Raw genomic sequence first — 12,234 nt, 5'->3', positions numbered from 1 at the left:
TTATTCTGAATAATGTGAATAATTCACATTATTCACTTCAGAATAGTGAATAATTCTGAAGGATTATGAAGAATGCTCCTTCACTCCTTGTCAGAGGTTGCTTTAAGCAGCTCTTCTCTTTTCTACAGCTTTGTAGTTGATTTTTACTACTGATCCTGCCTTAAAGAATAGCATATCTAACCCAGGCTGATCAAAAGTCAGGGAATGTGAAATCAAGAATAAAAGGCTTTTTGTTTCATTCTATTTGTAACCACTGTGAAACATAATCACATTTTGAAGAAGTATGAGTCTTTTTTCATCCTTTATTTTACAGATGCTGAGTTTCTGCCTTCTACAAGTTCCTCCCCATCCAGCATTATCCGTTATGGTAACAGTAGTTATTTGTTCATCCATACCAAAATGAACTGGGAGGACGCACGAAAAAACTGCAAACGTGATCAATTTGACCTTTCCAGTGTCTTAGACCCCTACACTCATTCATTCCTGTGGCTAAAGATGTTAAAGTATGGGGTGCCTATGTGGATTGGTCTTAACAGTAATGTGGTAAGAATGTTAAATTAATTAAAAATTATGCTGCTTCTCTTGTGGACAAATCAGAAACTGAGAAGTTTTATTATATGTCTTCAGCATATTAGTTTACATCTTGGTCCTAAATACTTCTATGTGCTGTAAGATTTACAGGTGGGAATTACTCTGATTAAATTGTATATATTAGATGTTTTTCATACTTTGTGCTATTACACTCTGTACACTTCCAAACAAGACATTTTAGGCTAGTATCTTGAAATATCTCTTTGTATATATGGTGTATTTGAGATAAGATCCACATCTCTTAAGATGTACAGTGCAAAGCATTTATTCTAAATAACAATACCTAATTTTCAGATACAGAATAAGGTGCTGTTGCTATGACTCTTTCAATATTTTTGAGGATAGTTAGCCAAATAATTAATGGGTTTACCTAATTTAATTTTATTTATCTCTCCCAGTTCTTTGATATTTTGATACTTGCTGGATGTTAAAATGCACTACCGTTTCTTCTTGGCACACTTTTCCCACATTCACTCTGCTTGGCTGAGCACATGAAAGAAATACAAATGCATGACCATAACACACCCTTTCTTAAAAACCAAAAAATTCCCCTAATCTAATCAACAAGATGGTTCACTGATTTTCACCAGCTTTGGTGGGAAATGATTAAGTTTATAAATATTCTTTAATTTAAAGTAATCTACACTTCTTGAAAGTTGGGGGGGAAACAGATTGTACAATAATTAGTCCTCGACTTTTGCTCCTACAAATTATTTTTTTTATTAATCCCAAATGAACAGTTTTGTTAAGTTCAAAATTAATTCAGTGTCCCTTGCTCTGCACTTCCTTTTGCTGAAAAGCATTTCTTGTCCGGTATTTTCTCAATGAATAGCTACTTGTCACAACATAAATTTAAAAGTTTGAGCCATTTGTATTTGTTACGGATTTCTAAAAAAATATAAATTCTAGCACAAGGTGCTGCACAGACAGACATTTGACTGCCAAGGAAATGGTTAATGCTTAGAGTTTAATCCTTCCTGTTGATTTGTTTTGTTCTTAGACCAATGGGCGTTATGAATGGATTGATAACTGGAGAATGAAGTATACTAAATGGGCTGAAGGGGAGCCAAAGCAGAAAATAGGCTGTGTCTATCTAGATGTTGCTGGAGCCTGGAAGACAGCATTCTGCAATGAAAGTTACTTCTCTGTTTGCCAAAAAAATGATGGTAAGAACTTGAATCTAACCATGCTAATTACAGTTATTATCTCTGTAGAGATAATATAATCTCTATATCTGATACCGTGCAGCGAAAGAGGAACAGTTAGAAAAACATAAAGACTACAGTGAAAAAATATAATCTCTGTAGAGATTTTGCTGGGTGGTCTGCTGATATATACTTCGATGTTGTTTTTTGTTTCAAGAGCTAAATAGATGAAATCATTAAAAGTTACTGGGGTTGAATGGAGCCGCTTTAAAATGCGGGCCAACGCATATAAAGAAAGAGCTAGTGTGACTGTGAATAGCCAGCACTTTACATTAATAACATTAGATAAACTTTTGCAAAGCTTAGACTCATGTTACTCTGCTTTTTTTTTCTGATATTGAGTAAGCATGCAAGACCAAAAGCCTCAAAAATCAAAAGGGAATGAATGAATGAATGTTAGGTAGGACTCGCGCAGCTGTGGTGTTGGAGGGGGAAGAGCCATAAGGTGTCACAAGGAATGTTTACCTGTAGCAGCTTTCCAGGTTTTCCTTTTATAACTGAATAACAGACTACAGGTGGTATAAAGATGTTTAAGGATAATTCTTCAGACCGCCTTCTCTTACATTTTTGACCTGAAACTGTTGTTACTGTCATCTGATAATGCCTTCTGCATTCTATGATATTAGGTCACAACCAAGTTCATGTGGGCCCTAATTCAGCAAAGCAGGCAGGTGTGAAAATATGCTTGTGAGCAAAGGGTAGAGCTGAACTTAAGAATGTGCTAAAAGATGACAATAAGCTTGGATTCTTTGCTAAATGAGGTTTCTTGAGATGACAGTTGCAGTACTTTTTGTTCATAGATCTAGGACTTTTTCCCGTTATTGCGTTGAAGTAAGCAGCATAGACTACCAAAATAACTTTTTTTTTTTTAAAGATCTGAGTGAGTTTTCCAAAGTTTAATTAGATTAATCTATTAATGATAAAAGAATATATAAGAATCTCTTTCTTTAAATGTTGTGCTTTCTTTTAAATTATTTTTTTTTAAAACAGTTCAAGCTCCCACTGAGCCCCCTCAGTTGCCAGGAAAGTGCCCTGAATCAGAAGGACACAAGTCTTGGATCCCTTTCCGAGGTCATTGCTACTACATTGAGTCTTCATCTACAAGAAACTGGGCCCAGGCTTCTTTAGAATGTCTTCGACTAGGTACGTATCCTCCTTAATTGGTTGTTGGAATCTGCCACTGTCCTTTTGTACTCCCTTGTGGAAGGACACTGTAGAGATGTTGGTGCTGGTCTCTTCTCACAGGTAATTAGTGACAGAACGAGAGGGAACGGCTTCAAGCTCCAACAGGGGAGGTTTAGATTGAACATTAGGAAGGAATTTTTCACCGAAAGAGTGGTCGGGCATTGGAACAGGCTGCCCAGGGAGGGGGTGGAGTCCCCATCCCTGGAGGGGTTTAAGGGCCATTTAGATAAAGTGCTGAGGGACATGGTGTAGGGGAGGACTTTGTAGAGTAGGGGAGATGGTTGGACTCGATGATCCCAAGGGTCTCTTCTAACCTAGACCATTCTATGATTCTATGTGTGGTGAAGCTTTTTATCACACAACTTACCAGTAACCAAATATCTGATACCGTGCAGCGAAAGAGGAACAGTTAGAAAAACATACAGTGAAAAAAGAGGAACATTCCATGTTCTCTTACATTCTGCTGTTCCTGCTTGCACTCTGGGTTTGGTTTGCAGCTGGACATTTTCCAGTTATATCTTACTCATAGTGGAATTCAGAACCCATTGTAGAATTATCAGTAGCTCAGCAGTGATTCAACTGACTTTTATATTGTCATTCTCTGTAACTGTGCCTTCCTTTCCTGAGACAAAACACCTTCAAAAATTCAACAGCCAAATCAAAACAGTCAGGAGCCAAACAGAGCTATCACTCCATACCTTCGGACTGGATTCCCACCCCAAACTAAAGAGAACTGAAGATGTGCTTTCGCCAGTGTTTAATGCCACTACACACACAGCTGTGCAGCTCCTTCTGTCTGCTGGCTCCCTGCTGTCACTTCTTGACTTGGGTAGAGCCTCCTACAGAACAGATCATTGTGGCAGAATGTCTAGTGTTTTATGGGGATGACTTACAGGGTACTACACTATCTGGGCAACATATGACCAGCGTCATCTTCCTTTCTCTGATGGCTACAAAGAGAAAGTCAGCAAAGTCTGTGCTATACATGAACTATATAAAGACATAACATGTGAAGTTACGTGGTGTACAGACTGAAATTATACGTACGTTTTACTAAAAACTTTTAATTTTGCCTAGAGTGGTTTTGGTTTTTTGGTTGTTGGGGTTTTTTTTTCTTTTTTTAAAACAGTAACACATTCCTAGAAGTTTATGCTCAGAACCATATTGGCCGACTTTGCCTATAGCTGTTGTTCAGTTATGTTGCTGTTTCCCAGTGAAGGAGGGAACAAACAAAATGCTACTTCAATGTCATGGAAATGATAAGAAACATATCAGCAACAATGCCAAAGTCCTTCATAAATTATTATCCAGAATTAGCTTCTGTTTTGAACATCAGCTCTGTTTGCAATTTGGCACAGATAACCAGTGGCAAAAATAAGAATGACATTGGTCTGGACAATGAGAATTCTTTCCACTATGGTGAGGGGCCTGGAGAACAAGTCCTATGAGGAGAGGCTGAGGGAACTGGGCATGTTGAGTTTGGAGAAGAGGAGGCTGAGGGGAGACCTCATTGCCCTCTACAACTACCTGAAAGGAGGGTGTAGAGAGGCAGGTGTTGGCCTCTTCTCCCAAAGGACGAACGACAAGACCAGAGGAAATGGTCTGAAGTTGGGGCAAGGGAGATTTAGATTAGATATTAGAAAGAATTACTTTACTGAGAGAGTGGTCAGGCCCTGGAACAGCCTGCCCAGGGAGGTGGTGGAGTCACCATCCCTGGAGGGATTTAAGAAACGTATAGACATGGCTCTTCAGGGCCTGCTCTAGTGCCCAAGGTTATTGGTTTATGGTGAGGTGTTGAGTGTGGGGTTTAGTTGGTGGGTGCGGTGTTTTTGGTGGGCGTTTGGTGTGGTGTGTTGTTGGGTTTTTTTGGTGGTGTTTGGTTGTTTTTTTGTGGTTGGACTCGATGATCTCAGAGGTCCCTTCCAACCACTATGATTCTGTGATTCTGTGAAACTTATGTTTTTTTTTTTTCCTCTGTGTCTTCCAGGTGCCTCTTTGGTGTCGGTTGAAGACTCAGCTGAAGCCAACTTTCTGGCATACACCATTGAACCACTTGAAGGGAAAACATCAACTTTTTGGACAGGAATGTACAGAAATGTGGATGGTAATTTCTTTAATTTTGACATCTTTTTGATTGGTCAATAGTTGTCAGAAGCTGTTTGACACAGGTGTTGAAAATGTCACATTATACTTCTCTAATACATAAAAAAGGAAATTAGAAAAGGTAATATATTATCATAATAGGGGAAGCTAGTCAGTTGTAGTCAAGCAATAACCAGTAATATATAACAGAAAGATCAGGCACAGGAAGTTCATCTTAAAGCAAAAGAAGTAATTCACAAGAAAGTGTGAAAGTAAGGCACAAAAGTGCATGGACACGCAGGAGCTAAGCCAAAGTCAAATCGTTCTTCTCAAAAGTGAGAGGCCCTGGACTGATGTGCTTGTCATTGAGATAATCCAATTTTTGAGCTAGAAAATAATGTGGCTAACATCACTTCTAATCTTTGGAATTCGCCTCCTGGAATAACCAGTCACCCCTCTTTAGTTACAGCTGTCCCTCAGAACAGCTTCACTTTGAAGCTGGATTTGTTTGTGTCTTTGGAACTGCGTATGACAAGTTTTTCTATTTTCTGTCTCACCCTAACGAACGTAGGGTAAGAGAGAATGGGCAACAGGCTGCTTAAATTAAATCTTAAATTGATGATTAATGTTTTTTTCATTAATACAGTTAGTTTTCAATTGCATAGGTATTTCTGTCTTTATGATAGACCTAAAGTTTGCTTCAGTCTTGTGCTGTTCAGGCTAAAATCTCCAGTATAACAATGTCAGAGGCAGGACTGCAGAATAGTTCAGGTGACTTGGGGTGGGGTTCCTTAACAGCTGCATGCCCAGCCACTTCAGTGGCAAAACAGTTGGGGAGAAGACAAGTATTCAATTACATTCCTTGAATCTTAACCAGGAAAAGGGAAAGTTTTCAGTAGAGGAGGAAAAAATTTGAACGTAAGACATAAAGAAAAGCTGAGGCTTACTCATGTGGTTAATTGACAAATGAAATATTGTTTGAAGTGGTTCTAGAGCAGGTGCAGAACAATAGAGTTCTTACAGTGATCATGTACACAAGAGCTGCTTCAGCAAGTAAATGTCATTGTATTACTACATAGTGGTTACAGTGATTTCAGCATAACTGCATTCCTAAATTTCATATCTTTGGAAAGTGATTTCCCTGACACAAAGAGTGGCAGGTATTGCGGGGAGGAGGGGGAAGGGGGAAGAAAATTATAAACAAAATGTGAAGAATCTTATAAGAAAACAAAACATAGCTTTCATGCTGAGTCTAGGAATTTGCTTGTTTGAGTACAACTTAAGAGTCACAAGAGGCACATTTCTTCTAAATAAAAAACACTATTAAAAGAAAGAAAGGAAAAAAGGAACAGGAAGGAAGAGACAGAAATCCCAGCGTCGCTGGACAACAGTGATCACAAGATTTTTGAGCAGATCTTTAGAAAGGAAAATTGTGTTTGTAAAGTCAGTAGGATGGAGCAGAAGCTGAAAAACAAATGGAAGAAAAATGAACTTAAAAAGCCTTCAGTGAGGGCTTTGAAAAGAGTAATACAAAACCTCCGTATAAATTACTGAAATAAAGGCCATTCTGTTGAAGATAAATTACAGTTGACAACAATGATTTCTGTAGACTGAATGAATAATTGACACTGAGCCACTAGTAAATTGTGGGAGATACTTCTTTAAACTTTCTTGCCTTTGTAACATCATAAGCCAGATTGGCCTGCCATTTCCTAAAGCTTCTTGCTGTGTCATTTGCATAAAAACTTAGGGGCAACGTGATGTGTCAGAGCAAAAAATCTAAGGAGTCTAGTGGCCTGTCTCCAAGAGTGGCCACAAGTAGATTTCTCAGGAAGGTAGTAAATGTGGAGCAGGTGTCAAGTTGGAAATGAATACTGTCTTATTTTTCCATATCCAATGTTTTTCCAACTAGGGGAATGGCTGTGGCTAGACAACACTGCAGTGAATTTTGTCAACTGGAATGTAGGAGAACCTTCCCCTCAGCAAAACGAGCACTGCGTTGAAATGTACGCAAGCACTGGGTACTGGAATAATATCTTTTGCTCTTCCTACAAAGGCTATGTTTGTAAAAAGCCAAAAAGTAAGTGCTACATTTATGATTTTTTTTTTAATGTATGCAGTAAGCATCTTGTGAGTTAGTATTGGTGGATGGTCGTTACGCACAGTGCATTTTATCTGGGTGTTTATAAATGCCAAGGGATACACATTTACATGCCAACAAAAAGAAAAAAATAACTCTCGTCAGAAAGTAGAAGTGCTGACCAGTGTCCAAGTCCCTTCAGAATTGTTTTAAAAAGACTGGGTTCCTATCTTAATTGTACCTAGTGTATACACTTAACAAGTTTGCGTGTTCTGTATCAATAATTGTTGAGTAATAACAAAGTCCTTTGCTTTGCACACACAGATTTCTCTCATCTACTTGAAAATATGTTCCTTACTGCTCAGCCTGGGGAATACCCTTTGCTTATTTCCCTTTGGAAGTCTCATATGCATGCATTTCTGAGTATGAAGTAGTGTTTCTGTGAGTTGAGTGTTTATGAGTTGTGAATGGATGAACAGTTTTGGACCTTTTGTCTTGGCTGTTCTCCTGCTTTGAGAAGGTGAATCCATGAAAAGCAAAGCAATTAACATGGACAGGATGTGCTAAACTGGAGGTGTCCTGAAACAATTGAAAGTGTACGTTTGACAGTAAGGTCATAAAGTGCATATGGGCTCCTAAAAAATCATTGTAATCATTTCTTCCAGCATGTATTGCAATATCAAAATCTTTCCTAATGTTTACTGAGAAGAGTGAAATGCATGTAGTAGCTGAAATATGCCCACTTCCTCTATAAGACTGGAAATGAGAGAAATTCTGCTATCCTTTCTAGAAATTTGCTCTCATGTGAAATTTTTCTGACTTACTCGGATGCTTGTACTGATGACTGTATCTTCTACAGGAAATAGTGCAGAACTGTCAGATATAACCAACTATTCATTGTCTACTTAACTGTCTTTTTACATTGTGAAAAACAAATGAAAAGGCACTTTCTTTTCATTCTCTATCCGGAATAGTCATAGATACAGGTAACAAGGGTTAAAATCAATGACCACCCTTCCTTTTTTGACCATTCAGCTCACCTGTTTGTGCTGGTACCAGCATTCACCTGTTTTGCTACTGAGCCATTTCAAGGAGGTGAAGCAGATGAAAGCTGGTTACTTGTTTAGGATTAGCTTCAGCCAGTTGGAGTTGGAATGCCATGGAGACAGTGTCGATGAATAGCAGATTTGTATTGCTAAATATGCTTTTTCCTTAACTGTTTGTAGGTAGGTTTAGCATGCTGGCACCTCATCCCAAAACCCAACAGTGATGTGCGTAATACGCATGATCAGTGCTATACCAAACTTGGTCAGTCAACATTTTTTTGGTGAGGAAAAGGAAAAAGTGTCTAGGCTATAATACTCCAAAAATTTCCCAGCCAAATGAAGCTATGCAGCCAGCAGAGTTTCATTTGCATAATGTAATTTATTTCCTCCTATTCCTTGTTACATTTCTGAGACTGTGCTTTTGGACATAAGGTAGCATTATCTTCACAGAATCACAGATGATCCCAAGGGTCTCTTCCAACTTGAATGATTCTATGATTCTATGATTATCTTCACAGAATCACAAGAAAGGCCTTCTGGAGGTTTTCTGTCCATGCCCTGCTCAAGCAGGGCCAGCTAAAGATATCTGGCATCTGCATAAAGATATGCAGGACCGTATCCAGGTGGCTTTTGAATACCTCCAAGGATGGAGACCCTCCAGCCTACCTGGCCAACCTGTGCCAGTGCTCAGTCACCCTCCCAGTGAAAAAGTGTGTCCTGATGTTAGAGGAAACCACCTGTGTTTCAGTTGGTGCCCATTGCCCCTGATCCTGTCACCACCTGATCCTCCCACCACTGAGAAGAGCCTGGCTCCATCCTCTTTGTCCCCTCCTTTCAGATCTTTGTACACATAGATAAGATCCCCCACTGAACCTTCTCTTTTAGACTAAGCAGTTTCAGCTCTCTCAGCCTTTCCTCATGTCAGATAAGTTCCAGTCCCTTCATGGTGTTAGTGGCCCTTCATTGGACTCCCTCCGGTAGCTCTCTGTCTCTCTGGTACCGAGGATCCCAGAACTGGACAGGACATGCCATGCTTCCAGCAAGAACTTTAAAAGTGCTCAGTTTCCCTGTTTACCATAGATTTGTATGCTGGTATAGTGCAGGTGAGCAACAAGTTGCTCTTTATTATAAACAGCATTAATAGATACTTTTTCTTGATAGAAACTCTTGGAAACATCCAAATAATTGTGTCTGGTTTTACTTTGAAGAGCTAGATAGCTAGATAGGTGTAGGGTAATATTTGTCTCTAGATGTAAAACTAGCTGGGCTAACAGACACTCCAGCAGAGTTCTGGAAAATCTTTGGAAGTCAGGTTGTTGGATTATTAATGAAATTAGGCAACGTAAGTGAGGAGACTGGTAGAACGATTAAACTTCTTGGGCTCACCTTTTTCTGAATGAAACATGATGCGTTGATTCAAGAGTTAGTTACAGACTGATCTGAGGTCTGCATGGCAAAGTGTGGATCCTCATCTTACATGGTGACCTGGTTTTCCCAGCAAGCCAGATTTTGTGGCCCATACACTAAATTTAAAATGAGCTCCAGACTTTCTAGTTTGGATGTGATGTGACACTTTGGAGTTGACGAGTGATTTCAATCGTCTGTCTTTTCGACAGACCGAATTCATTACACTTGTGATAACAAACACTGCAAGAATTTGTAATTATACTGAGGGTTATGTTTGATCATCTGTGTCCTGAAGATGCTGCGTAGATTTGCTTGTGGTTTTACACTGATGTCAGGATCTGTCTCCATGGAGCTCTTTATGTTTCCTCTTTTCTGTTGGTTTATGTAAATAGAATCATAGAATGGTCTAGGTTGGAAGAGACCCTTGGGATCATCGAGTCCAACCATCTCCCCTACTCTACAAAGTCCTCCCCTACACCATGTCCCTCAGCACTGCATCTAAACGGCCCTTAAACACAGCCAGGGATGGTGACTCCACCCCCTCCCTGGGCAGCCTGTTCCAATGCCCGACCACTCTTTCAGTGAAAAATTCCTTCCTAATGTTCAATCTAAACCTCCCCTGTTGGAGCTTGAAGCCGTTCCCTCTCGTTCTGTCACTAATTACCTGTGAGAAGAGACCAGCACCAACCTCTCTACAGTGTCCTTTCAAGTAGTTGTAGAGAGTGATGAGGTCTCCCCTCAGCCTCCTCTTCCTCACACTAAACAGCCCCAACTCCCTCAGCCGCTCCTCATACGATTTGTTTTCCAGCCCCCTCACCAGCTCCGTTGCCCTCCTCTGCACTCGCTCCAGCACCTCCAGATCTCTCTTGGATTGAGGTGCCCAAAACTGGACACAACACTCAAGGTGTGGCCTCCCCAGTGCTGAGTACAGGGGCACAATCACCTCCCTACTTCTGCTGGTCACACTATTTTTGATACAAGCCAGGATGCCATTGGCTTTCTTGCCCCCCTGGGCACACGCCGGCTCATATTCAGCCGTTTGGCAACTCGAACCCCCAGGTCTCTCTCTTCCAGGCAGCTCCAGCCACACTTCCCCCAGCCTGTAGCGCTGCAGGGGGTTGGTGTGGCGAGTACCTAGACCATTGTGCTATGCCTTTTGATAGCTGTATATATCTTGGTATGGACTAAACTCAAGTGTTTTCAGTATGTTCCAAATACAGAATGAAATAATAAATAATATAGAAATAACAGAATAATATAATAACATAACTCTTTTTCGATGTTTTTAAATGCCAGTAACTGAAGTCCCACCGTCAGTTGAAATGCCACCAGCTGAAATGCCTACAAAAGGTAAGAATATTGTCTTTCAAGTATGCAAAAACTAGTCCCCGTGCGAGATCATAAACAGAACAAATCATATTCACTCTTAGGTTTATCAGAAAATACAAGAGACACAAGTACCATATCTGTTTCCTAGGAGCATCTTATGTCCTAGTAGAATACAACATACTCCATACATCCAAAACCAGTGATTTGTAATATAGCATGCAATGTTAGGGATTTAAAATAAATTAACTTTATCTTGCTACCTTCGTTTGTCATTATTTTGAAACAAATGGAACACTTTAGCTTAAAACATCATGCTTTCTAAAGAAACTGTTTCCAGTAATCGGTTAAAGGATATGTAGCATCCTCCTGATTTCTTTGTATTTGTTTTCAGCAATGACAAAGGACGAGAAGGCTCCTACTCTGAACCATGGTAAAACAGGAGTTGTAGTTATTGTTGTCATCCTCATCCTGGTTGGAAGTGGCCTTGCAGGCTATTTCTTCTACAAAAGAAGAAAGAATCGCTTGTCATCAAATGACAGCTTTGAGAACAATTTGTATTTTAATAGCGACGCCGTTCCTGGAACTAGTGACACAAAGGATCTTGTGACCAACATAGAACAGAATGAACATGCAGCACTGTAATGTAATAAATGAAATGTAATGTAATATGTAATATAAAATGTAATAAAATAAAATGTGCCTTGTTTTAATAAAATTATGCAATTAGAATTAAGCCAAAGCTACTTTCTCATGTGCAAATACTGTAGGTTCAGTGTGTGTGTAATGTTGTGTGCAGCAGTTACTTTATTGTGTAGCCATTGTATAATGTGTAAGAGAGTGCAGATCTCACCATTTGATGGCCCACACGCACCAGTGTGACAAGAGATTACTCAATGGAACAATAGAAATGGATACAATAAAGGAAGTAAAATGTAGATAGATCCACTTGAGAAGACTCCCAAGTTTCTGCACTACCTTTACTTCATGCTGATGCACAGATTTTTCCAAGCTATTTTGGGAGAATCACAGAATGCTATCGGGTTGGAAGGGACCTCTGGAGATCATCCAGTCCAACCCCCTGCCAGAGCAGGTTCACCCAGAGCAAGTTGTACAGGAACTTGTCCAGGTGGGTTTTGAATGTCTCCAGAGAAGGAAACTCCACCACCTCCCTGGGCAGCCTCTGCCAGGGCTCTGCCATCCTCACAGGAAAGAAGTTCCTCCTCATGTTTAGGTGGAACTTCTTACATTCAAGTTTGTGCCCATTTCCTCTTGTCCTGTCCCTGGGCACCACTGAAAAAAGACCAGCCCC

The 12,234-nt window shown here is 39.9% G+C and overlaps 1 protein-coding gene across 3 annotated transcripts in view; it reads left to right on the top strand.

Moving 5' to 3' along the window:
* Positions 1 to 11,866, top strand: part of LOC106890283 (macrophage mannose receptor 1-like) — a 61,209-nt gene extending 49,343 nt beyond the window's left edge. For all 3 annotated transcript variants that reach the window (XM_014946001.1, XM_014946009.1, XM_014946018.1), the window contains 7 exons: positions 314 to 543; positions 1,592 to 1,757; positions 2,787 to 2,939; positions 4,969 to 5,085; positions 6,976 to 7,143; positions 10,893 to 10,946; positions 11,317 to 11,866. In XM_014946001.1, the coding sequence (XP_014801487.1) occupies positions 314 to 543; positions 1,592 to 1,757; positions 2,787 to 2,939; positions 4,969 to 5,085; positions 6,976 to 7,143; positions 10,893 to 10,946; positions 11,317 to 11,567 (1,139 nt within the window). In that variant the 3' untranslated portion in view covers positions 11,568 to 11,866. The remainder of the gene's footprint in view (positions 1 to 313; positions 544 to 1,591; positions 1,758 to 2,786; positions 2,940 to 4,968; positions 5,086 to 6,975; positions 7,144 to 10,892; positions 10,947 to 11,316) is intronic.
* Positions 11,867 to 12,234: the final 368 nt, after the last annotated feature.

Source organism: Calidris pugnax, unplaced genomic scaffold (assembly GCF_001431845.1).
Source record: "Calidris pugnax isolate Ruff unplaced genomic scaffold, ASM143184v1 scaffold19, whole genome shotgun sequence".
NCBI lineage: Eukaryota > Metazoa > Chordata > Aves > Charadriiformes > Scolopacidae > Calidris > Calidris pugnax.
The sequence above is the reverse complement of the archived record's forward strand: the minus strand, read 5'-3'. Positions and strand labels throughout refer to the sequence as shown.